Source organism: Mus musculus, chromosome 3 (assembly GCF_000001635.26).
Source record: "Mus musculus strain C57BL/6J chromosome 3, GRCm38.p6 C57BL/6J".
Lineage (NCBI taxonomy): Eukaryota > Metazoa > Chordata > Mammalia > Rodentia > Muridae > Mus > Mus musculus.
Window position 1 is genome coordinate 58838943 of NC_000069.6, and position 27948 is coordinate 58866890.

The following is a 27948-nucleotide window of genomic DNA, read 5'->3' on the forward strand; positions in this document are numbered from 1 at the left end:
AGCACCACATCTACTCCAAAAAGGCCACACATCCTAATAGATGCCTCTGCTTATGAGCTTATGGGGCCATTTTCATTCAAACCACCACATTCCACTTTCTGGCCCCTGTAGGACTGTAGCCATGTCATAATATAGAATGCATTTAGTTCAACTTCAAAAGTCTTTATAGTCTATCACAGTATCAACACTGTTTGAAAATCCAAAGTTCAAAGTCTCTTCTGAGACTCATGTAATCTCTTACTGTAATCCCCTGTAAAAATGAAAATGAAAAGGCAGATCACATACTTCCAACATACAATGGCACAGAATATGTATTACCATTCCAAAAGGGAGGAAAGCGAACAAAGTAAGGAAATACTGGATGAAAAACCAGCAGGCCAAACTTCAAACTCTTGAACTCCATGTCTGATGTCAAAGTGCTGTCCAGATTTCCAACTCCTTTCAGCTTTGTTGACTGTAGCAAATTTCTTTTGGGGGGGGGGGGCTGGTTCCCCTCTCTATTAGTAGTTTTGCTTGGTAGGCATCTCCGACATTTTGGAATATGCAAGGCAATTCAGGTTTCACCTTCAACACTTGACACAATGGCCTGTTTGGCTCTTAATGTAAGGACACATTCGTGGCCTCAATAGCTTTCCTTAGCTGCTGATGACATTCTATACCTCCTGTCTTTTGTCTTTAACTCTAAAGTCAGAACCATGTGGCCTAAGCTATCAAGTTCTGCTGCTTCCTGGGGCTGGAACATGGCTCCGTTGTTAAAATACATTTTCATTAGGTTTCTGTTTTTGATAGTTCCCTCCACTGCCTAAGCTTAGCCGTCCTGGAACACACTCTTTAGACCAGGGTGGCCTTGAACTCTAAAATCTGCCTCCTTCTGCCTTCCCAGTGCTGGGATTAAAAGTGTGTGCTATCACATATGGCTTTAAGCTTTTCTTTAATTCCTTTGCACAAGTTGAAAGCTTTGCTGGGTGAGGTCTTGCCCCAAGGTCATCACTTCTTTTAACATTAAACTTTTCTTTAATCTGTGTCTCTCTTTGAACACAAGAATCCCTGCTCCTTTCCACCCCCTGGTGTTCCCTCTCTCCTCAAACTGTACTTTTTTTTTTTCTTGCTCAGCTTGCTTCTTTTCATTATAGATGTAAATGCCCAACAGAAAGTGACTTCAGCTGAGGTGAAGTTCTTTGGACAATTAGCCTTCTCCTTCCCTAACAATTCATGTCATTTTCCAATGGGCCCATGAACAAAGTGGCCATGATGGTAGAAATGGATGTTATATATGGGATTGACAACATGGGCTGCCATTCGCAAAGGCTGATCTGGCTACCATTTCTCTTGAGTGCCAGATCAACCGACAGCAGAGACCAACACTGAGCCTCAGATGTGGCACTATTTCCCAGGGAGACAGGCTAGCAATCTGGACCACTTCCTCTATAGAAAGAACAAAGGTTTGTCCTCATTGGAGTAGATACTTACTCTGTTTATAGACTTGCCTTTTCTGCAAATAATGCTTCTGCCAAAACTACCACACATGGACTTACAGAATGCCTTATCCATCATCCTGGTATTCCATATAGTATTGCTTCTGACCAAGGAATTCACTTCATAGCCAGAGAAGTACAACAGTGGGCCCATGATCATGGAATCTACTGGTTTTACCATGCTTCCCACCATCCTGAATCAACTGGCCTAATAGAAAGGTACAACAGCCTTTTGAAGACACTATTTCAGCACTAATTAGGTGATGGCAGCCTGGAGGGCTGGGGCAAAGTTCTTATATTTTAAATCAGGGTCCAGTATATAGTATGATTTCTCCCTTAGCCAGGAATCAAGGGGTAGAAAAAAGAATTGTTCCACTCACTATAACATCTAGTGTCACATTAGAAAAAGTTTTCCTTCCTATTTCCACAATACTATGTTCTGCGGGCCTCGGCGTTTTGATTCCAGAGAGGGGAGCACTTCTGCCAGGAGCCACAACAAACATTCCATTGAACTGGAAGCTCAGACTTCTCCCTGGCCACTTTGGGTTTCTGATGCCCTTAAGCCAACAGACTAAGAAAGAAATAACAGTGTTCGGAGGGGTGATAGATCCAGATTTCTTTGGGGATATTGAATTGCTTCTCTACAATGGAGGTAAGAAGGATTATGTCCAAGTGCAGGAAATCCTTTAGAGCATCTCTTGGTGCTATCATGTCCTGTGATTATAGTCAATGGGAAACTACAACAACCTAATCCAGGAAGAATAACAAAGGGCACAGACTCATTAGGAATGAACACATGGGTCACTCCTCAAGGAAAAGAGCCAAAACCTGCTGAGGTGCTTACTGAAGGTAGAAGAAATACAGAATGGGTATTGGAGGAAGGTAGTTATAAATACCAGCTAAGGCCTCACGATCATTTGTAGAAATGAGGACTATAATTGGCATAAGTGTTTCTGTCATGTTTTGTTGAGAATGCATTTGTACAGATATTTTTGTTTTCTTTCCTTAATTTCTTCATCATTTACTATAACATCAGTAAAGAGAACATCAATTGTTATCATATTTAAGTTTGAGATACTAAAAGAAGTCCCACCTATTCCGAATTTACAATGCATTTGCAGTTGTATTAGAGATAGTTATATCATGTTAGGTGTAATTATAATCTGATTAAACATATAATGTATTTGTAATTGTACATGGGATAGTTATTGCATATGTAGGCATAATTATGACCTGGTTATTGTTTTCATTTGGAAATTAAACATCACATAAGGAGATATGATTGTGTGTCAAGTTGACAAGTGGTAGATTTGTGATGGATATTCTTGATTGTCAACTTGCTATTTCTGGAATTATCTAAAAAACCTAAATGGAGGAGCACACCAATAAAGGAGTTTTGATTAATTTGAATTGGGAAGATTCACTTCTTATTTGTATCTTTGAGATGGGAGAACCCATCTTTAATCTGGGCCACACCTTCTGCTGGAAGCCTATATAAGGACGTGGAAGAAGGAAGCTTTTGCTCTTTGACTGCTTGCTCTTGTCTTTCTAGCAAGTCCTTCATTGTTATTAGAGCCTACTTCTTCAGGATTCCAGAGCCTACTGAAGACCAGCTGAGACATCCAGCCTTGTGAACTGAAGAATTACTGGATTCTTGGACCTTCCATACATAGGCAGGCATAGTTGGATTAGCTGGACCACAGCCTGTAAGTCATTCTAATAAATACCCATACATATGAATCAGAGAGATATCAATTCTGTAAGTTCTGTTACTCTAGAGAACCTTGACTAATGCAAGGTATGCTGTGGACTAGTTTAGAGGAGGTTGAGGAGAGATCAGATGGCAGTCGGTTCTTCTTTCTCTATCTAGCTGGCTCACTTTTAATTTAGTTTTTGAGAAAAAAAGATCTGCATTTTAGTGACAATGTAGTCTCTGTGACCTTTGGAACTGATTCAAGAGTAGGAGGGAGGCCTTCACTTCCCTGTCCTGCAGGCCATGTCCTGAAGTTCCACCAGTACCTTAGGAGCTGTTTGATTCATTTATTAGAACAAGTATCAAGTATTCCCCTGCGTGTTATATGCAGCTACAACACTGTGAAAGTCTATCCATGCTGAAATGCAATATCAAGATAATCCCGGTCCTTCAAAGTTCTAAGCCCTTGTTAGAGGTGGAGTGAGATGAAAATCAAGGAAAATGGAAGGTTCAGATGGTAAGAAAGGAACCCAGTTTAAGGATGTTTAGCCATTGTTAGAGGCAGCTAGTTCTTTGGAATAGAGGAGGCTGAGTCTGGTTGAATGTCTTTCAAGAAATAGTTACCAAGTGCCTCCCACATATCCTGGGATTCTGTACATTACATTTGAGTATTGGGTTGTATTTTACGTATATGTTGTCTTAGTTCTGTGTAGGTGTTGTATCATGGCAAGGTTTGGATTTGTTAAAGGCACATCACAGCTTCTGCTCAAAACAATCAGGATAAACTAAAGCAACGTACAAAGATGTGTATGGATAAGATGTGTACGTGTAAGATGTGTACGTATAAGATGTGTAAGTATAAGATGTGTAAGTATAAGATGTGTACATATAAGATTTGTATGTATAAGATGTGTACAGATAAGATGTGTACATATAAGATGTGTACGTATAAGGTGCACATATAAGATGTGTACGGATAAGATGTGTAAGTATAAGATGTGTACATATAAGATGTGTATGGATAAGATGTGTACGGATAAGATGTGTGCATATAAAGTGTTCAAAGTTCACACAGAATCAAAAGGAAGGAGGGAAGCAAGCATCATGGAGGCTCAGCCTATGGTCCTAACTCAGGAAACTGAGGCCAGGGTGATACAATGGTGAGTAAAAAAAGGCCAAGAACTCCGAGTGGAGTCTGGAATAAAATTAGTCCTTTGTATACAAGATGCAGCCTTGGAATTCTAAACCCTGGCTTTACATCTTCAGTTACAGTGGCACTCACCCATTATGAAAAACTGTAACAGTAAAAGCAGTTATTTGGAAGAACTAGTTCTGATAATAATCTACTCAGATTTGGACTTTTCTTCTACTCTAGGGACTCTTTCCTCGACAGTACCTGCAACTCCTTCCAAGTAGTGTCACAGCCTTCATAGTTGGGTGTCTGGTAACAATGAAGTGGCAGGGTGCTTGCCACCCCAGGGCCAGCAGGGGGCCCTGAGTCCTCATGAGAATGCTGGCCACCATGTGCAAGAGAGGCCTAGCACAGCAAAATGAATGTTTCCATTTAGGGAGTCTGATTCCTATGAAGGAGCAGACAGAAGAGTGTTACATCATGGCCCTCTGCTCAGGGCAACCCCAGACATCTGTTGGAAGATGGGCAAACAGAGAGTGTGAACTGTGAGCATTCACTGATTGATTGGTTGGTTGATGTGTGTGTGTGTGTGTGTGTTTGTGTGTGTGTGTGTGTGTGTGTGTGACAGGATTTTCATGGACAGACATTCTGTTGTCTTTAAGGAGCCCGTTTCTAGCTTCTGCCCATGAGGAGGGATTATTGTTAGTCTGTCTGTGAGGTTCTCATAAGATTTTCAGTGCCTCTCCCAAGCCTACCTTTTAATAGAACAGAGAGCAACCAAACACTTGTTTTCTACAGAATTTTTTTTTAAAAAAGGCTTGGTATTACAGAAAGTTTTCAGACCTCTGAGCAGAGAGGAAAGAGGTAGATGGAGGCCAGAGGAGGGGGATTCATCCTCCAGCCTTCAACTCCCTCCCTTTCCCTCCTAACACAGCCTTTTGTGCTTGAGAATTTCAGGGTCTGACCTCCAGGTCAGGGCACTACTAGCCCATCACCAAAGCATGCACCAGCTCCTGGACAGACTAGCTGGTGGGCTTCTAGAAACTTCCAGTGTCCTGAATTAAGGTGAAAGGACTCCATCCTGAGAAAAGCAAGTATGTTCTGATGTCTGAGAGTAACCAGCAGGCCATCACCAGAGCTGGTTATATTTCAGGTGTGCAGTCTCTCCTTCCTTGTATGTAAATTGTTCCCAAATGAAAATGTGTGTGTTCATGAGGGGGTTCATGGAGGCTGATGGTGCCTTTCTCCATCACCTCCGTTTTTTTGTTTTGAGTCAGGGTCTCTCACTGACCTTGGAGTGCACTGATTAGGTTTGACTTGGCTTGCTGGTGAGCTTTAAGACTTGCCTAGCTCTGCCTTCCCAGTGCTGGGATCACAGACATGTATGAAACCCATGCGTTTCTCATGGGTGCTGGGGAATCTGAACTCAGGCTCTCAAGCTTTTGAGGCAGCCCTTTATCAACTGAGCCATCTTCCTAGTTCCAGATTGGTTTTCTGGAGCATTTCCAAACTCTATGATCTCTGGTGTTTGTGGCCAGGGCACCATAATGTCTTTGTCCTTTGTTCTTTCCTGAGGGTAACACATTGAGAGTTAAGGAGTGTCAGTTTCAGGCTCACTTGTGGCCTCTGGTCTCCAGCAGATTCATTTGGTGAATAATTCAAGGAGAAAGATTTGACTTGGGCCATGCTTCATGTCTCCCATGACACACTGCAATCCCACCTCAATTCTGAATTTTCATGATTTGGAGCTCATTAGTGCCAAAGACACCAAGCTGGAAACAGTTCCCAGTGGGTTTCTCTCACCAACTTGTCTAGTAGGGATTCTGTCCACTGTAAGTACCATTGTTATGAACTCAGATGCATAAGGAAAGAAACCATTGATCTGCTTCTTTCCGTCTTCCTTCCTTCCTTCCTTCCTTCCTTCCTTCCTTCCTTCCTTTCTTCCTTTCTTCCTTTCTTCCTTTCTTCCTTTCCTTTTTCTTCCTTTCTTGCTAGCTTGCTTGTTTGCTTATAAACTTTTCTGGTTTTGACCACCAGACATAATGACATCATGCTCTAAGCAAACTTACAAAGAACTTGAAGGTTTGCAATGATTCGGTGCACTGTCAGTTTAAGACACCAATTTCACCTCTGTTTTCTGGGATCTGTGACTATGTGGACAATTAGAAATAACGTCTGTTTTATTTAACTGAATAGGTCAGCTCAAGAACTTTGGGAAGGTCATGGAATACGTCCCCCTCTGGAAGGGAGAGGCTAATTAACATTTCTCAGACTAAAGGACAGGAACTGACCTGTGTGTGGGGACACACTCCACAGGACCTCCACCATCAGACAACGGAAGTCCTTGTCACCTCATTCCTTAAAGACCAATCAGTTTAAAGGGTGCACTGTTCCATCAATCATATTGTGCCTAGTTGCTGATGCTCTATTCTGCCCCTAGAAACCGTATAAAAACTCACTGAAAAGGTGCTGGGGGTCGCTGCCAGCACTGTTGATCTGGGACAACCCCAGTGCACTGGAACAATAAATTCCTCTTGCTTTTTGCATTGATCCCAGCTCCACGTGGTCCACTCAGGGGGTCCCTGGTAAGTTAAGGCTCCCTGGAGTCTTACAAAACTGTATGTCATGTGCCTGTTGAGTTCTGCTTGGGAGAACGTGCATCTTATCGGTCAGTAAGGACATGGAGTAACCATCCGTCCATCTAGCCAACTGCTTTGGACTAACTATGCAGGCCATTACCCATCAGGAAGAACGTCTTCCCAGTGAAACCATCCTCCTGCTTCTGTTATTTTCCAGCCTGAATCCTTACTACATGCTCTGTAAACATAACATAAGGAGGGCTTGGTACTTAAGAAGTCTAAATGCACAGATGAAATCACCCATATTAAAAGTGGCCAAAGGAAGTCCATATCCTTATTGAGAAATTATGAAGATATTTGCTTTTCAGTACATTAAATCTGAAGCTACATTAGTGGTCTCTGTTTCTTTAGATTTTGTGAAAGGGAACTGAAATCCAGCAAGTCGTATCAGGAGCCCATTCAAAAAATGAACAAAAAAGCAAATGAAAACAACCCAGAATGAGGTGGTATAGTTTTCGTTTTGTGTTCTGTAGGCATAGGTCCCTTCTTTAAAATTTGCAATTTTCTCTGAAAGGCGGTGGACTTTCACTTCAGAGGCAAACAATATCATGACAAGACAGCCACAGGAGCCTGCAACACAAAGAACAGAAAACAAACAGCTTAGGACAAATATTACGTGGTTGTAAAAGTCAAAGAGGACATCAATGAGCAAACAAAGACCACATGTCACCACCATCCTCACTCATGGTCTTCTCAAAAATGACACTATTGTAAAACTGCAGTCATGAGCTTGATTCTCATCCGTTATTGGTAGCACTTGGGAAATTGCTGTGACTAAGAAAGATTTGTATGGGGAGGGGACATTGATGGCTTAAGTAGAGCAGTTAGAATCAAGCTGATCTCACTGCAGCCTGAATTGCTGGGCACCTTCAAAGCACAATGACAAACTCAAGCAGCCACTGTGGCTTCAAGAGAACACATTTCTCTGTACTTCACAGGTGATGAAGGACAAATGTTAGTCATTCAATCCCTTCTGAAAGGCCCCTGATTTCCTCATAAAAGGGTACCATGACCCCTCCAACCTTCAACTTGCCAACACTGCCCAGAGGAGTACCTGGGCCAAAGGTAGCTTTGGATAAAATGTTGTTGACCAAGAGCATACCTATTCTCTCTGTAGCTGAACGCAGATTTAAACTGGGCATGTGGCTGCCCTTAATATATTCAGGTGAGTTGAGGGTAGCTGAGGTGGAGAATTGGGACCTTTCTGCCTCCCTTCCTTCTCATAACTGAAATATGGATACATTTTGGTCCAGGTGGCATCAGAAATGGAAGCCATGGGGCAGGGGACATAGCTCTGTGGTTAAAGTGCATACTGTGCAAGTGTGAACACCAGAGTTCAGATCTGCAGAACCCAGGTAAATGCTGGGTGGGGGTGGGGCTCACCCTGTAATTCAGGCTTAGAAGGTAAAGATGACACCCACAGAGTAAGCTTGCCAACAAGACTAGCCATATCTGGGAATCTTGGATTTAACGTGAAAGGCCCTGCCTCAAAGAATAAGATTGAAGAGAGATCAAAGTTGTTTATCATCATCAACCTTTGGCCTTGACACGCATGCACACACACATACTCATTCAAAAACAAATAGAAGCCATGTGTGTAGCAAAATAAGAAAGGTAAAACCTGAAGCCCAGACACACGAGGCTCAGGCTATCCCTGGAGTTTAACCCCCAAATCTCAATATATGAAGAGATTTTCTGTTTACTTTGTTTCCCATACTGCTTGATTCCCTACCAGTTATCACTAGCTGTAAAGGAGGTGGCTATAGGCTGTGTAAGGCCTCTGCAGGAGAGAGCTGCACCATACTAACTAGGTTCTGAAACACATGGGTGGTCATCTTCTGGCCTAAGGATGAAGAAATGAAAAACAATTCCCCCCACCCCCTTCCCCTTTCCACCTGCAAGTGGACAGCCTCAGGGACAGAAGCCAGTAGCAAGTGGGGCCAGACCTAGAGCAGGACGGACAGTCAGGATTCCTGAAAACTTTCATAGCTACTGCTTTATTTAGGCTGCCAATAAGCCGTCCGTATTAGTAGTTGACGAGCTGAGACGGCTTTCTGACTTTGGTTAAACCCAAATCCCTTCCCTTAATATATAAAATTAGGTGGTTGAGATCCCCAAATTACATCTTCAGTTCCATCATCTGTAATAGGTAGACATTTTATGATGAGCTTTTGACATTGGAATTGACACATACAAATGAGCAATTAGTAGCTTGTCCTGTGATGTTTATGCATAACTTTTTTGGTTTCTTACAATCTTTTCTAAAGATTATTTTATATGTATGAGTGTTTTGCTCACTGTATGTCTACATGCATGGTGCCTGGAGGGGTCAGACGAGGGTGCCAGATCCCTCGAAACTTGAGTTCCCAACAGTTGTGAGCTGCCATATTGGTACAAGGTGTCAAAACTGGGTCCTCTACAAGAACAGTAAGTGCTCCTAATTGCCGAACTCCGTCTCTAGCCCCTCCTGTTCTTAATTAGAATCTGTTGTGCTGTCCTACCTCGAAGCAGGAAAACCTTACTACATCTAACTGTAATGCAGTCATCCCCTCAAGTAAGATTATTGTCAATTTAGCACATGACTCTTATTTTTTTTATTTCAGTTACTTCAAATATTGTAGATGTAGCAACATGGTCTTGGTGCCCATTCATTAATTCTTTCATTCATTTTTCTTTAGCCAGGCACAGGGATAGTAATGGAGACCCAACCTAGAAAGAAAACATACAGGGTCTCTTTTCCCAAAGGGGACACTAGAAACAATTATAAACCATTGCAATGAGTGTCACAATAGGGAAAGTGGGTCACTTTTACTAAGGCAGGCAGCATCCTCAACTATCTATCTATCTATCTATCTATCTATCTATCTATCTATCTATATATCTATAGTTGGCTCACAAAGAAAGATGGGGGTGTATAAGAGAATTCAGTGAGTGTGGGCACAGGTCCTCATGCCATCTACAAAATGCAGGCTTGGATTGCTGCACAGATAGAAACTGATAACTGATTGTTGGGGGAGGGGAGCGGACATACAGAGGAATGGTGAAGTCATGTTTCTGCTTTGGGACTTCACAAAAAATGCACCTGTCATCCTAGCAATTGTGATGTGGACACAGGAGAATTGCATGAAAAATAAAAGTAAAAAATAAAGACAGGCAGGCAGGCCAGCAAACAGACAGATGAGAAAGAAAATGAACGAATGAATGGATGAATTGCATCTCGGGCCGGCCCCATCAAGTCGATCATCATCATACAACAACACAAATAGTCAAATGATATTGCTTTCTCAATACTTCATGTCCTCCTGGCTCTGACATGACCCTGGAAAGATTCCTTTGTGAGATTTGTCAGCCTATTTTTGTATTCTGAGCTTCAAACCAGCGCTCTCCCCTTGCAAACCATATGATTCCTTTATTGTTAGACACTAACAAAAAGGCTGAGATGCTGTTTTCTCTTTATCTTTTATTTGAAAGTTGTAGAGAAAATGCCATCACTGTTACCATAAGAGCCTCCTTTGTCTGAGGAGATGGTGAGTTTCAGACCGGAGAGGAATACTATTTCCTCGGTGCCTGAGAGGAAAACTCAAGCTCAGTTTCCTTTTCAAGTCATTAAATATTTTAAAGGGATACTTTGTTAAGGGGACAGAGTCTTAGTGAGCCTGCCTTTCAGATTCCTTAGTTAAGTCACCCGCGCATCTTGAGGTGCAGACAGTAGCTCATCTGTCAAGATCACGAGAACAGAGTATATGGGCTAACAGAGTGGTCTGTAACTTCTCTCTGGACTCTGGGTTTGACCACAACCAACTTTGTTGTCTTGAAGTCAGAGGACAAAATCCAAGCCTGAGCCCCAGACAACCTGCCTGTGACGGCTAAAGGGAAACAACTCAGTGTGAATTGGAGATATTTTTGCTTCTCTTTGTCCATAGCTACAAAAGAGATGTGGGATCAAGGATAACTATTTATGACTTACTGGCCAAAGGATGTCACATGAAGACTTTAGCTTGTGTGGCCTGGCTGCTTGGGATGTGGAGAGAGGCGGGCTGAGAGATGTGAGAGGTGGTGGGAACAGGGCTTGTCATGTTTCCAAAATGATTTTCTATCACAGCAAGAAGGGCCTGGACATCATATCACCTATTTTAGAGGGTCTTGCTTTTTTCCCTTTTGAAACTTTGTCTTGAAAGTTCTCCCTCCCACAGAGGAGTGTGCTTGACGTCAGTGGAGCATGTCCACCTGGAAAGCATGCCTGAATTATAGCTCATACTGCTGGGACCCTAGAGTTCTTGCCCCTACAGACCTGAGCCAATATCCAGGGCTGCATGGTTATTTTGCTGAGGTTAGTCCTCCCAAGCATGTGTTAGTGACTGCTGGTACATACCCCTGAGCCCTATGAGTTCTTAGAAATAGCTATTTGATAGACAGCTCATTGGCAGGCCCCTCAATAGATACTCAAAGCCTTTCCTGGATGAGATGAAGCCAAACTGAGACAAGAAGCAGACTGAACAGGAACTGATGGGGCCATCAGAGTCAAGTTTTCTAAATTTCAATCCCTCCTAGATCTTTCTGGAGGGACATTTTTTGGGACAGAAAGTTCAATATGTTGTATTTAGTGGTTTGATTCACTTTAAACTTTCATTTGTACACCCTGAAGGCCTTACAAGTGTCAGAGTTAGGCTTGTGTGTCTCTCTCTCCTCTTTTCTTCCAGTGAACATGTTACATCAAACCCCCTCGCTCAGATGGAGGCATTGGGACAGCTCCCCATCGTGTCTGCCCATCTGATCATCTCTGCTGTACTCACAGAAAGGTCAGAATGAACCAGACTTTGGTAGCCCGCTGAACCTCACTCATACTAGAATTTGGGCACAAGGCCCACATTTGCAGCCCAGTGTCACACTCAATGACCACAGTCTCTTCCTTTTCATCTGTCTGATTCCCCCACCTACCATGCTACCGTGACGCTCCTCTCTTTAATGGCTTTGATTACTGAGTTCATTTCTAACTGGATAAGATAGCTGAGTGATAGGACTGTCACGCCATGAGTGATCAGACACTAACAAATGCTCGTGATGTTCTAGACACTGCACACTCTGACTCTCATCTGGCAGCTGCCTGCGAATGCTGAGTTAGGTGTCTGTCTCCTCAGGCCAGACAACACAGGGAACATAGTTCACAGCCAATAAGAAAGCTGCTTTTTCCATTCTGCTTAACCCTGAGCATAACTATGCTTTTGAGTGAGAAAACTTCTCAGGGTCTATGGGCATTCACTGTGCTGTGGGCTGATGTCCTCACAGGGGAAGGAACTCTGAAATTTCCCTACTAGCACTAAATTCTGATTTTGGAAAACAATAAATTAGAATGCCAGTTTCTTTGAAAGTAATGGCCAACATCTACAGAATGAAAACGCGTGTCTCCTAGGTGGCAAATAATAGAGGCATTGTCTGTCTAAGATTGGACGGTCATTTACTTCTTTAGCATCTTGAAAGATGCAAATTTAAGGGTGGGAAATTTTACATCTTAATACATGGGGTGTTGATCATCTGTGTGTGATTTTGTATAGTGCCACTCATTGAAGGTGGGGTCCCTTACCTTCAGTAATGACTTCACTCCTAGGTAGATGTTTTCTGATTTCACACTGCTACAAAGACACCACATAGAGAGGGAGTCAATGGACAGGGAAATGGAGCAGACACTAAGGAGTGAATTTTAAGGTTGTGATAGCCAGCAATTTGGCTACACGGTTATACAGAAGAGATGCAAAAGAAAAAGGAGCAACGTTAGTTAAGCTAAGCTTCTCCTGTGTTCTATAATAGGTGGTTGAATGACCTATGTTTTTCTGAGATTTTTTTTCAGTGTTATCTTATTGTGTGGGATCTAAAATCATGATGCTTAATATAAATAGTATTTTAAAGAAGAATGTCATTGTTTCTAGTAGATACGCAGAGCTGGTTTTGTTTTATGCATTTATTCCACAAATACGGTATAGCTACTGTACTATTCTGGGCTCTAAGGATACAAGACTAAACCAAACAAGATTTAGAACAACTTTCCCTCACAGGGCTCTCAGTGGTTGGTAGATAGGACAGAGAGAGATGGGATAACAAAGTAAGTATAGTCCACAGTTGAGCAGAGTAGATGCATTAAGGAGAAGAGAATAAACCAGGTAGGGAAGATAGAAAGATGGAAGGGTAGGGAGGCCTTGTGAAAATAAGTGTCCAGTATATCCTGAAGGAAGTGAGGGAGAGCGTAAATATATGGAAGGAAGTGTACTTCAGAAAGAGGGCTACGCCCCTTCCGCTCGACTCGTGACTCGAGCCCCGGCCTACCTTGCCAGCAGAGTCTTGCCCAACACCCGCAAGGGTCCACACAGGACTCCCCACGGGACCCTAAGACCTCTGGTGAGTGGATCACAGTGCCTGCCCCAATCCAATCGCGCAGAACTCGAGACTGCGGTACATAGGGAAGCAGGCTACCCGGGCCTGATCTGGGGCACAAGTCCCTTCCGCTCGACTCGAGACTCGAGCCCCGGGCTACCTTGCCAGCAGAGTCTTGCCCAACACCCGCAAGGGTCCACACGGGACTCCCCACGGGACCCTAAGACCTCTGGTGAGTGGACCACAGTGCCTGCCCCCAATCCAATTGCGCGGAACTTGAGACTGCGGTACATAGGGAAGCAGGCTACCCGGGCCTGATCTGGGGCACAAGTCCCTTCCGCTCGACTCGAGACTCGAGCCCCGGGCTACCTTGCCAGCAGAGTCTTGCCCAACACCCGCAAGGGTCCACACGGGACTCCCCACGGGACCCTAACACCTCTGGTGAGTGGATCACAGTGCCTGCCCCAATCCAATCGCGCGGAACTTGAGACTGCGGTACATAGGGAAGCAGGCTACCCGGGCCTGATCTGGGGCACAAGTCCCTTCCGCTCGACTCGAGACTCGAGCCCCGGGCTACCTTGCCAGCAGAGTCTTGCCCAACACCCGCAAGGGCCCACACGGGACTCCCCACGGGACCCTAAGACCTCTGGTGAGTGGAACACAGCGCCTACCCCAATCCAATCGCGTGGAACTTGAGACTGCGGTACATAGGGAAGCAGGCTACCCGGGCTTGATCTGGGGCACAAACCCTTTCCACTCCACTCGAGCCCCGGCTACCTTGCCAGCTGAGTCGCCTGACACCCGCAAGGGCCCACACAGGATTCCACACGTGATCCTAAGACCTCTAGTGAGTGGAACACAACTTCTGCCAGGAGTCTGGTTCGAACACCAGATATCTGGGTACCTGCCTTGCAAGAAGAGAGCTTGCCTGCAGAGAATACTCTGCCCACTGAAACTAAGGAGAGTGCTACCCTCCAGGTCTGCTCATAGAGGCTAACAGAGTCACCTGAAGAACAAGCTCTTAACAGTGACAACTAAAACAGCTAGCTTCAGAGATTACCAGATGGCGAAAGGCAAACGTAAGAATCCTACTAACAGAAATCAAGACCACTCACCATCATCAGAACGCAGCACTCCCACCCCACCTAGTCCTGGGCACCCCAACACAACCGAAAATCTAGACCCAGATTTAAAAACATTTCTCATGATGATGATAGAGGACATCAAGAAGGACTTTCATAAGTCACTTAAAGATTTACAGGAGAGCACTGCTAAAGAGTTACAGGCTCTTAAAGAAAAGCAGGAAAACACAGCCAAACAGGTGATGGAAATGAACAAAACCATACTAGAACTAAAAGGGGAAGTAGACACAATAAAGAAAACCCAAAGCGAGGCAACGCTGGAGATAGAAACCCTAGGAAAGAGATCTGGAACCATAGATGCGAGCATCAGCAACAGAATACAAGAAATGGAAGAGAGAATCTCAGGTGCAGAAGATTCCATAGAGAACATCGACACAACAGTCAAAGAAAATACAAAATGCAAAAGGATCCTAACTCAAAACATCCAGGTAATCCAGGACACAATGAGAAGACCAAACCTACGGATAATAGGAATTGATGAGAATGAAGATTTTCAACTTAAAGGGCCAGCTAATATCTTCAACAAAATAATAGAAGAAAACTTCCCAAACATAAAAAAAGAGATGCCCATGATCATACAAGAAGCATACAGAACTCCAAATAGACTGGACCAGAAAAGAAATTCCTCCCGACACATAATAATCAGAACAACAAATGCACTAAATAAAGATAGAATATTAAAAGCAGTAAGGGAGAAAGGTCAAGTAACATATAAAGGAAGGCCTATCAGAATTACACCAGACTTTTCACCAGAGACTATGAAAGCCAGAAGAGCCTGGACAGATATTATACAGACACTAAGAGAAAACAAATGCCAGCCCAGGCTACTATACCCGGCCAAACTCTCAATTACCATAGATGGAGAAACCAAAGTATTCCACGACAAAACCAAGTTCACACAATATCTTTCCACGAATCCAGCCCTTCAAAGGATAATAACAGAAAAGAAGCAATACAAGGACGGAAATCACGCCCTAGAACAACCAAGAAAGTAATCATTCAACAAACCAAAAAGAAGACAGCCACAAGAACAGAATGCCAACTCTAACAACAAAAATAAAAGGGAGCAACAATTACTTTTCCTTAATATCTCTTAATATCAATGGACTCAATTCCCCAATAAAAAGACATAGACTAACAGACTGGCTACACAAACAGGACCCAACATTCTGCTGCTTACAGGAAACCCATCTCAGGGAAAAAGACAGACACTACCTCAGAGTGAAAGGCTGGAAAACAATTTTCCAAGCAAATGGACTGAAGAAACAAGCTGGAGTAGCCATTTTAATATCGGATAAAATCGACTTCCAACCCAAAGTTATCAAAAAAGACAAGGAGGGACACTTCATACTCATCAAAGGTAAAATCCTCCAAGAGGAACTCTCAATTCTGAATATCTACGCACCAAATGCAAGGGCAGCCACATTCATTAGAGACACTTTAGTAAAGCTCAAAGCATACATTGCACCTCACACAATAATAGTGGGAGACTTCAACACACCACTTTCTTCAAAGGACAGATCGTGGAAACAGAAACTAAACAGGGACACAGTGAAACTAACAGAAGTTATGAAACAAATGGACCTGACAGATATCTACAGAACATTTTATCCTAAAACAAAAGGATATACCTTCTTCTCAGCACCTCACGGGACCTTCTCCAAAATTGACCATATAATTGGTCACAAAACAGGCCTCAATAGATACAAAAATATTGAAATTGTCCCATGTATCCTATCAGACCACCATGGCCTAAGACTGATCTTCAATAACAACATAAATAATGGAAAGCCAACATTCACGTGGAAACTGAATAACACTCTTCTCAATGATACCTTGGTCAAGGAAGGAATAAAGAAAGAAATTAAAGACTTTTTAGAGTTTAATGAAAATGAAGCCACAACGTACCCAAACCTATGGGACACAATGAAAGCATTTCTAAGAGGGAAACTCATAGCGCTGAGTGCCTCCAAGAAGAAACGGGAGACAGCACATACTAGCAGCTTGACAACACATCTAAAAGCCCTAGAAAAAAAGGAAGCAAATTCACCCAAGAGGAGTAGACGGCAGGAAATAATCAAACTCAGGGGTGAAATCAACCAAGTGGAAACAAGAAGAACTATTCAAAGAATTAACCAAACGAGGAGTTGGTTCTTTGAGAAAATCAACAAGATAGATAAACCCTTAGCTAGACTCACTAAAGGGCACAGGGACAAAATCCTAATTAACAAAATCAGAAATGAAAAGGGAGACATAACAACAGATCCTGAAGAAATCCAAAACACCATCAGATCCTTCTACAAAAGGCTATACTCAACAAAACTGGAAAACCTGGACGAAATGGACAAATTTCTGGACAGATACCAGGTATCAAAGTTGAATCAGGATCAAGTTGACCATCTAAACAGTCCCATATCACCTAAAGAAATAGAAGCAGTTATTAATAGTCTCCCAACCAAAAAAAGCCCAGGACCAGATGGGTTTAGTGCAGAGTTCTATCAGACCTTCAAAGAAGATCTAATTCCAATTCTGCACAAACTATTTCACAAAATAGAAGTAGAAGGTACTCTACCCAACTCATTTTATGAAGCCACTATTACTCTGATACCTAAACCACAGAAAGATCCACCAAAGATAGAGAACTTCAGACCAATTTCTCTTATGAATATCGATGCAAAAATCCTCAATAAAATTCTCGCTAACCGAATCCAAGAACACATTAAAGCAATCATCCATCCTGACCAAGTAGGTTTTATTCCAGGGATGCAGGGATGGTTTAATATACGAAAATCCATCAATGTAATCCATTATATAAACAAACTCAAAGACAAAAACCACATGATCATCTCGTTAGATGCAGAAAAAGCATTTGACAAGATCCAACACCCATTCATGATAAAAGTTTTGGAAAGATCAGGAATTCAAGGCCCATACCTAAACATGATAAAAGCAATCTACAGCAAACCAGTAGCCAACATCAAAGTAAATGGAGAGAAGCTGGAAGCAATCCCACTAAAATCAGGGACTAGACAAGGCTGCCCACTTTCTCCCTACCTTTTCAACATAGTACTTGAAGTATTAGCCAGAGCAATTCGACAACAAAAGGAGATCAAGGGGATACAAATTGGAAAAGAGGAAGTCAAAATATCACTTTTTGCAGATGATATGATAGTATATATAAGTGACCCTAAAAATTCTACCAGAGAACTCCTAAACCTGATAAACAGCTTCGGTGAAGTAGCTGGATATAAAATAAACTCAAACAAGTCAATGGCCTTTCTCTATACAAAGAATAAACAGGCTGAGAAAGAAATTAGGGAAACAACACCCTTCTCAATAGTCACAAATAATATAAAATATCTTGGCGTGACTCTAACTAAGGAGGTGAAAGATCTGTATGATAAAAACTTCAAATCTCTGAAGAAAGAAATTAAAGAAGATCTCAGAAGATGGAAAGATCTCCCATGCTCATGGATTGGCAGGATCAACATTGTAAAAATAGCTATCTTGCCAAAAGCAATCTACAGATTCAATGCAATCCCCATCAAAATTCCAACTCAATTCTTCAACGAATTGGAAGGAGCAATTTGCAAATTTGTCTGGAATAACAAAAAACCTAGGATAGCAAAAAGTCTTCTCAAGGATAAAAGAACTTCTGGCGGAATCACCATGCCAGACCTAAAGCTTTACTACAGAGCAATTGTGATAAAAACTGCATGGTACTGGTATAGAGACAGACAAGTAGACCAATGGAATAGAATTGAAGATCCAGAAATGAACCCACACACCTATGGTCACTTGATCTTCGACAAGGGAGCTAAAACCATCCAGTGGAAGAAAGACAGCATTTTCAACAATTGGTGCTGGCACAACTGGTTGTTATCGTGTAGAAGAATGCGAATCGATCCATACTTATCTCCTTGTACTAAGGTCAAATCTAAGTGGATCAAGGAACTTCACATAAAACCAGAGACACTGAAACTTATAGAGGAGAAAGTGGGGAAAAGCCTTGAAGATATGGGCACAGGGGAAAAATTCCTGAACAGAACAGCAATGGCTTGTGCTGTAAGATCGAGAATCGACAAATGGGACCTAATGAAACTCCAAAGTTTCTGCAAGGCAAAAGACACCGTCAATAAGACAAAAAGACCACCAACAGACTGGGAAAGGATCTTTACCTATCCTAAATCAGATAGGGGACTAATATCCAACATATATAAAGAACTCAAGAAGGTGGACTTCAGAAAATCAAATAACCCCATTAAAAAATGGGGCTCAGAACTGAACAAAGAATTCTCACCTGAGGAATACCGAATGGCAGAGAAGCACTTGAAAAAATGTTCAACATCCTTAATCATCAGGGAAATGCAAATCAAAACAACCCTGAGATTCCACCTCACACCAGTCAGAATGCCTAAGATCAAAAATTCAGGTGACAGCAGATGCTGGCGAGGATGTGGAGAAAGAGGAACACTCCTCCATTGTTGGTGGGAGTGCAGGCTTGTACAACCACTCTGGAAATCAGTCTGGCGGTTCCTCAGAAAACTGGACATAGTACTACCGGAGGATCCAGCAATACCTCTCCTGGGCATATATCCAGAAGATGCCCCAACAGGTAAGAAGGACACATGCTCCACTATGTTCATAGCAGCCTTATTTATAATAGCCAGAAGCTGGAAAGAACCTAGATGCCCCTCAACAGAGGAATGGATACAGAAAATGTGGTACATCTACACAATGGAGTACTACTCAGCTATTAAAAAGAATGAATTTATGAAATTCCTAGCCAAATGGATGGACCTGGAGGGCATCATCCTGAGTGAGGTAACACATTCACAAAGAAACTCACACAATATGTATTCACTGATAAGTGGATATTAGCCCCAAACCTAGGATACCCAAGATATAAGATATAATTTGCTAAACACATGAAACTCAAGGAGAATGAAGACTGAAGTGTGGACACTATGCCCCTCCTTAGATTTGGGAACAAAACACCCATGGAAGGAGTTACAGAGACGGAGTTTGGAGCTGAGATGAAAGGATGGACCATGTAGAGACTGCCATAGCCAGGGATCCACCCCATAATCAGCATCCAAACGCTGACACCATTGCATACACTAGCAAGATTTTATTGAAAGGACGCAGATGTAGCTGTCTCTTGTGAGACTATGCCGGGGCCCAGCAAACACAGAAGTGGATGCTCACAGTCAGCTAATGGATGGATCATAGGGCTCCCAATGGAGGAGCTAGAGAAAGTAGCCAAGGAGCTAAAGGGATCTGCAACCCTATAGGTGGAACAACATTATGAGCTAACCAGTACCCCGGAGCTCTTGACTCTAGCTGCATATATATCAAAAGATGGCCTAGTCGGCCATCACTGGAAAGAGAGGCCCATTGGACTTGCAAACTTTATATGCCCCAGTACAGGGGTATACCAGGGCCAAAAAGGGGGAGTGGGTGGGCAGGGGAGTGGGGGTGGGTGGATATGGGGGACTTTTGGTATAGCATTGGAAATGTAAATGAGTTAAATACCTAATAAAAAATGGAAAAAAAAAAAAAAAGAAAGAAAGAGGGCTACGGTGTGTGAAAATGAAGTCAGGTATGTTAAGCACTGGCTTGGCCACCAGCGCCCCAGCTCCCAAATAACAACTCAGAGGCTTATTATTTATTAATAAATGCCTAGGCCTTAAGCTAGACTTGTTTCCTGACTAGCTCATAACCCAGATAGCCCATTTATACTACTCTATATCTGCCTCATGGCTGGTTACTTCCCCTCAGTTTCATATGTCTAACTTCCCAGAGCTGTGGTGGAGAAATTCCCTCACCTATCTCCCAGAGTTCCTTTCTTCCTGCCAGATGTCCCATCCTCTAATCCTGCCTCAGCTTATTTTTTAATTAGGTTTATATTTTAACCAATCAAGATGTGCCTGAGGCAGTCAAAGAAGGACAAGAGACATCTCTTTACACAGTGTATATGAACATTATCCCAACAGGTATGTTAAGCAAAGAGAGGGAGGCAGAGAGTGGCAGGAGACCAGCTAGCTGCCATGCTATGTGTTCTGAGCCCCAGCTGTGTGTTTCCATAGTGCATACAGCAGGAGATGTTTTGGCTGTGGTAAGACCTGGTCTTTGATACTCAACAAAAGAGAAAGGAAGACATACTTTCTGAATAGAACAAGAGTCCCAGAAATTGTAACAGGAAAGAAGGTGAACACATCCCTTGCCCATGGTTCTGGGCATTGATGATCAGCAAGCAAAACCATCTCACAACACACTGGCCCTTCACGGCTGTCCTGCATTTAAAAACAAACTTCTATGACTCTACCACTACACTCTGTTTCCTGCTTTGGTCCTATTTTGAGGTCTGTGAAGAACCTAGTAGGATATTTTCAGGACTGGCTTTTCTATAAGTAGACATCCCCGATTCTTCCTCAGATTCCTGAAAAACATCTCCATTGTGAAGACCAAGATAAAAACCAAAAGTACGCACTGTGTACACTGACAATCGCAGAGCAATAGGTCCTTCAAGCTTACATGTCTTGGAGAGGCTAGGGTAGTATTAATACTGAATCCTTCTATTTTTATGCTGTCCTTTATTTTTCCTGTGTTCATGTTTCACCAACGACTGTGCTGAGTTTTGTTCTGTGACCATAACTGGAACCATAATTAACTGGGCCCATATTAGAAGCATGTCTTCTAAAGAAAGACATACGTTATATCTGTTTGTCTTGCTTGGTATAACTCAAGACACACTGTCATCAATACAACTGCAGTAAGTCCAGATTTGGGTCGTTTGCATCACCCCACAAAGGCCTAATAAGTGTCGTGTCTACTGCGAAGACTATAACCACACTACTGGGATTTTGTCCCAGTGGTCGCTCCCTGGCAAGTCTTTCACATGAAGGAAGGCACCCTCTCTTACGGTTCCTTCTTTTTCTCCACCTCCTGAGCTTGGAAACATCTTTCTGTCTTCCTGATTGGACTGACTGTATCAGTACTGCATTACCTCCAGCTTCTCTCACAGCAGGGCATTTTCATTCAAAGCTCACTGGTAACTTCCATCTTGGAGCATTCCCCTCAAAGCCTGTCAACACCACAATTTCCTGGGTTTCCTTTATTACACCCTTCCTCCTTCATCTCCAAAGCCATCATGGTGTTCTTCGGGGTTGGCCTTGACAATTTTTTTTTCTCAGTACATTCTCCTAGCAGGTGATCTCAACCATTTTCATTCTGCATAATTCCTGTACCCTGGCAACAGGTAAATTTAAGTCTTTCATCTAGACCTGCTCTCTGAACACTAGATCTGTGAACTGCGTCCACCTGTCTCTGTAACACCTGTACTTGGCTATCTCAGAGCATCTCAGAACTGACACACCCAAAATGGACCATTTGATTTGTAGAAATAAGCGCTGTCTTTAAAGGATAACCCTGAGCCCCACTTTGCCTGTCTACCTCAGAGAATACCACCGCCATTTTCTTCATCTTCCTCCAGCTTCAAGGCAGTGGCTCGGGTTTCAACCAGATATGTCTTAAAGAGGTAACTCTACCATACACTTTAAAAATTTCCAAAGCTCGCTGCAATTAAAATCCACTCTAAAAAACATTTAACATAGCTTTTAAGCTCCAATATTAACTATCTCGTGTGATCTCTCTAGCTCTGCTTAAACATTTAAATTAATGAATGTGCAATTCTCACTGTCTGTCCCTCCAGCCGTATGAATCCTTTCTGTTCTTCCACAGAACCATCCTTCCCCGGGGTCTTCTGTGTGCTTTCTCTGCTGCTTGGGAAGGAAGCTTTTGGGAAGCTGGCTCTGAGAGCTCTCAGCAACTCAGCTTCTGGGAGGAGACTGTTCAAAACTCAAAGCCTGATCCCTGCTCTTGTTGTCAGAGTAATTAGTTATCACCCTTAGAAGTATGGCACTATGGATTTATTTAATTATTTACGTACACTTTTGCTTGACTCTCAAAGTAGGCTGCAGGCCTCACAAAGGGCACAGCGTCACTGTGCAATCATCAGTAACTCTTTACAATCACTGGTGTGTAAACAATGCTCTGTCTGCCAAAGAAGCTAAGTGAACACACCTGTGGCACCGATCCTCCGCCTACTCTGCAAATCACTTCATTTGAAAAAAACTAAACTAAAATCCAAAGTCAGTACCCAAGCCCCACCCCCAGAGCCTCCACCTTAATTAGCATGGTATCTTAATCTGGTTTCAGTAATTTTAGAAAGCTCATCAGGGGATTTTTACGTTTTGAGTGGGGCAGTCATTGCCCCAAATGGACAATGGGCTCTCTAGTAAGGTATTTACCTAAATCTTACAATGGGGAAAAAGGTTTCTTAAAACTAGTCTGTAAATGACTAGACGAGAAAACAAATGAACTGATTTGCAGCAATAATAGTGGCCAGGAATGCTATACAGAGAAGGGTGAGGCATATGATCTATACTGGAATCTCTAAGGAGTGGAAAGAGGTATGCAGGATCTTGGGCTGTGAGCATCGGCAAGCTGCAGTAGTGAATGCAGCCACTGACACCTGATCCAATAGGTACTGTGTTTCCCTTTCTGCCTCCTTTGTTCTAAAGAACTGACAAACTTCACATAGAGAACTGGAAGGGGTCATTCTCTTGTCTCTCTATCTCTCCTTTCATCATGACCCCTGACACATGCATGGCACCGGGTTGTGCCTTTTAGAGCCTGCAGCCTCCTGTGAGAGTCAAGCAAAAGGGTGTGGGTCCCTACCTAGCCAGGAAGGAGACATCTAAAATGTGGTCCCATGATGATTTTAGTGTGAAGAACTGGGGAGGCCAGAGGCAAGCTGGAGGTTCAGGGTGTGTGTGTGTTTGTGTGTGTGTGTGTGTGTGTGTGTGTGTGTGTGTATGTGTGAGCAGCCATCTATAAGCACAGATTCCTGAGCTGTGCAAAATGAAGAGAGAAATGGGAAGGATTCTATAAAGGGAGAAACTCCTGGTGTCTCCTAATGGATGTGACTCACCTAAAATTAATGACTACTAATACAAACACTGCTCTATGACTATGCATATTAACTACTGTTTAAAGGGGTTGTGGTAAAACACTCTAAAAATTTTCGTTGACACTCAAGATTTAGAAGTGGGGTCGACATGAATATTATAAATTTAGGTAAACATTTCCCAAACTCTAGGGAGCCCTGGGTTCCTGGTGTGGATTTAGAGGGAATGAGATGGTTTGTGCTTCAAGAATGACCTGTGATTCCCAGAGGCTACAGCCTGTCAGCCTATCTAATCCTCATTTTATTGGCGTATACAGCTTCTTTTTAATAATGAAAAACATGGTGTTTAAAATAAGGGTTTCAGAAGCACTAACTGCTCTGCAAACACAGGCTCTTGGCAAGGCATTGCCCTGGACAAGTCTCCGTCCCTTCTCCCTCTGCCCCTGCCCACCCCTGTTCTTCCCTGATTCCTCTACCATATACCAACGTTTCCAAGTTCAATATGAATTAAGATACAGCATGAGCACAAGACTGCTCTTTGTGTGTATTTGTGTGTCCAGGTTCTCCTTTCGTCAGACACAGTTGGAGACCAAGATAAGAACTGGGACTTGGATTAAATCATCCTGCCATTCAGATACTGCTAGTTAGGTTGTCCATCAGAGTTCTCCATGTGTCAACAAATGGGCTTCTCTTCTGAATTGCACCTTGAGATGGAGAGCTAAGTGACTGAGTGTGTTAATAAGCTGAAGTAACTCCCCTGCAAACCAGCTTTTCTTTTGTCTATTTTGTGATGCTGGGTCAAGAGCTCCAAGCTAGTTTTGCCATGTCAGCTGTTTAGTTAACCTCTGCTCAGTGACTGGAAAAGGCCCGTTCTTTCCAGGCAGTGACATAATCCGCAAATGCTCCACCCTTGACATTCCTGTAAGACTGAGTTGCTATCTTGGCTTGTGTGACCCACCTTGAGCTGGTACCCTTTTCACCCCAGTCAAAAGCCAGTCCTTGCCATCTTCCTGCCTGTTGCTCTCTGACACAGGTCTCCCTGCCTCTATGGGCTGCAATGCTAACTTCATCCCAGGAGGGTTCTGATTTCTCTCACCTATGGCATCTAGGTGATCAAGTTAACACTACTTTTCCAGGCTTGCTTTTTCAAGTCAACAAATGCATGTGAAAGTGTTTACTATATACGGAAAGCTTTATACTGGCTGCTTCTGCCAGCGACAAAACTTCTTGGACTACCCTCATAGAATATTCACTACTTTAATATGTAAAGTTGTATTGTAGGTACATAAAAGACATGGAGAAAGTAGACTGGAGAGAGAGTAGACTGGAGAGAGATCTCCTCTGGTGGGGTGAATAATCTGGTTAGCAAGGTGTGGGTGGGGAACTTGGTATATATATATACATATATATGTATATATATATATATATGCATGTGTGTGTGCATGCATGCATGCGTGTGTGTGTGTGTGTGTGTGTGTGTGTGTGTGTGTGTGTGTATAAGTAGCAAACACATTGCCTTCTTGAACTTATTATCCCCTGTTGATTGCATGTCTCTGTTTTCTGGGCTGTACAAATTGGTGCTGGAATTGAGTTGTATGGGAGAAGGGATTGTGTCAACAGGAATGAGTCTGTGCTGGCTGCCTCAGAGTTAGCTGCCAAGAGCAACTTCAAAGGAGAAAGAAATTGTCCAACAGGGACTGTCATTAGATTTTTGGCTGGTGCGAGCCGTAATCTTCCAGAAATCATCAATAAACCACGATATAATGTTGAACTGAATACAAGTTTGGAATGGTGTAAAGTCAGAGATATCCTAGGCAAAGATAGTCATTAATTAAGTAAACATATTTTGTTTTCTTACTTTATTTACTCCTTCAAAAAGGTGTTATACGTACCTTGTAACACTGACTAGTTTACATTCTTTTCATTAGCCCCAGTTATGAAGTTGAATGTGTCTGTCAGAGCATTGACCTTTGAGTGGACACAGTCTCTTTATTCAGATGCAGCTGGCACTGGGCTACATGAAGTACTGACAGTCCTGCATATGACTACTCACCTATGGATTCCTTTACACTTTTATATGAAAAAATTAAAAATTTTTGATGACTAAATAATTGCACACTCATGAACATTGGAAAGATTGATAAGCATGAGCAAAAATAAAACCATTCATAGTTTCAATACTCAAAGATAACCACAACTAACAAAGTATCCCCACCAATCTTTCATATATAAATATAGCCCCTATATTGTGTGTATGAAAGAGCATATGATGATACAAGCAATTCCAACAATATCTTATATGTGTCTTTTCTTTATAATTTAACAGGTTCAAAATATTTGTAAAATATTACTGCTTTTTTATTTAACATTTGATATCAGCAGTAATCCTTTTGATAACATCTTGAAAATTATAATGTGAAGATTGTAGTCCCTCACATAGACTACCATAATGTATATAATGGATTCCATATTGTTAGATAATTATAGTATTTGCTGTCATCCATAACACTACAGGAATATTACTGCATGGATGTCATAACTATATTTAGTCAGGACATCCTTTCACAGACTGAAAAGCACTTTGTCTTTGGAGGCAGAATTTTATACTTGCCTGAAATGAAGCTGACCAGATAGAGCCCCAGTGGTCCATGAAGAGTTTCAAAGGGCTTGCCAAAAGCATTGTACATGAAGAAGGCTGTCCCCACCATGGTTAAGACGACAAGAATCATGGAGAAGAGAATAATATTGATGTGGATGCTTACGGGGATGGCTTGGACCAAATCTGGGAAGACTGAGAATAAACCAGGATTTAGAGGAATTTTATCGTCAGTACTCTGTGTGACTTAAAATGCAAGCCCTCTTTTCTTACATGCTTTCAAACAATCACTAAAAAGCATTTTGAAGACATTTTTTTCCCTCACTTACCAATTTGCCAGGGGTTTTGCCCAAAGATTTATAGGTGGGATCATTTCATAGACTTCAACAGTACCATACGGCACTGGGAAGTGCCAGGGCTGCTTCTGCCTTTGATTACATGTCAGTGAATTTGTAACTCAAAAGTGGACATTTGGATGACCAGTGTTTTAATGACAGTTCTTGGTAATGACTTTTAAAATATATCTAAACTTATAATAATATTTTAAATTTGAATGCACCTGAGAGGATTCAAACATCAGGAACATATATATATATATATATATATATATATATATATATATATATATATCTCACATCACCCTTGATTGTTATAATGTTTAAAAAATGGTTTTTAGGCCACAACAATAGTCAAGAATTGGGGATTTTTTTCAATCAACTTTAATATTTAATGCAGCACAAAGCTATGGGAAAACAATTTCTGGTACTACAAGAAATATTTTTCCATTTAGTAAGCAGGCCAACTCTATTTCTAGATTTTGGATTCAGGCCAAGTTATCCTTGTCTGCTTACGAGATGGAAGCCTTTCACACATCGAGCTTATCCGGGCTACATCTGTGCCCTTGCCTCCAGCAAATCTGGAGCACACTGGAAGGAAAGTGCAGGTCCACGAGTTTTAGTTACCCAACCTCCAGCCAGTGCTTAATTTATACATTGAGCTTCTACTCTGTGTCAGTCATTGCTTGTTAAGCCAGACGTTGAGTGGAGCCATAAAACAAGACAAAAAGACCAGCTGGTGACCTAATAAGAATTCATAGGCGAATGGTAACTGAGCATACATATTCGATTGCTTATTTTCAAAGATGTTCACTAAGGTCTCCCTGTCCACAGTGTCACTTCCCCTTTAAGAGTTAGGGTGATCTCCTTATTGCCTTCCAGGGGTAACTATATGATGTAGCTTAGCTGTCTTTTATCATCCTATGATAAGGATGATGCACTTTAAAACTCTTTAAAAAAACAAAACAAAACTGCTTTCTATAAACTTGGTCTTCCAAGTTCAAAACATTTAGTCAGGGTGTAGGGGAAGGGAACTTTTGTGTAGCTTTCCTGGGAGTTAAAATTGGGAAAACCTTCTTGATGCTGGCTGTTCATGTCCTTGGCTCAGCAATTTCTTATTTACAGGAGCCTCTCTTGGGCATATTTAGGCACATGAGTCCAGTGAAAAATTATAAATATAGTCAGTGCTGAAAAGCTTGGAAAGAGCTTGCATGCCTAGCAATAATTTGTACAATGCCATACAATGGAATTGTACAGATATCGGAGCAATTCTGTAGGAACAGATGTGGAATTACCATCAGAATGTGATGTGAGATGGAAAGAAACAAACCACATAGAGAGAAACATGCATTCTACCATTTGGGGAGAAGCCAAAGGCTGTGTGTTTATAATGCTTATTTAAGTATTCGGCTCCCCTGACTGAATTCTCTATACAGGTGAGATAGGTCCATCATCAAAAACGGAGGCACAGTTGGCTCGGGAAACAGCTCAGTACGCAAGAGCATCTGCTCTGCAAGCAGGAACACTCGAGTTCAAGTTCCCAGCACCCATGTGAAGAACAGCGCATAGATATACACACCGAACATTGAAAGGCAGAGT

The 27948-nt window shown here is 42.3% G+C and overlaps 1 protein-coding gene and 1 long non-coding RNA gene across 4 annotated transcripts in view; one reads left to right on the forward strand and one right to left on the reverse strand.

Annotated features, from left to right (window-relative positions):
* Positions 1-3152: 3152 nt before the first annotated feature.
* On the forward strand, positions 3153-27812 carry Gm40060. The gene is made up of 3 exons (XR_867327.1): positions 3153-3181; positions 3872-4020; positions 27786-27812. It is a non-coding gene; the product is annotated as a predicted gene, 40060 (long non-coding RNA).
* The window catches only part of Clrn1 (clarin 1), a 41185-nt gene continuing 18322 nt past the window's right edge, over positions 5086-27948 (reverse strand). For 2 of the 3 annotated variants that reach the window (NM_153385.3, NM_153384.3), the window contains 2 exons: positions 26030-26209; positions 5086-7509 (listed from right to left, as the gene is read on the reverse strand). In NM_153385.3, the coding sequence (NP_700434.1) occupies positions 7244-7509; positions 26030-26209 (446 nt within the window). In that variant the 3' untranslated portion in view covers positions 5086-7243. The remainder of the gene's footprint in view (positions 7510-26029; positions 26210-27948) is intronic. The other variant, NM_153386.3, reaches the window with a different exon arrangement.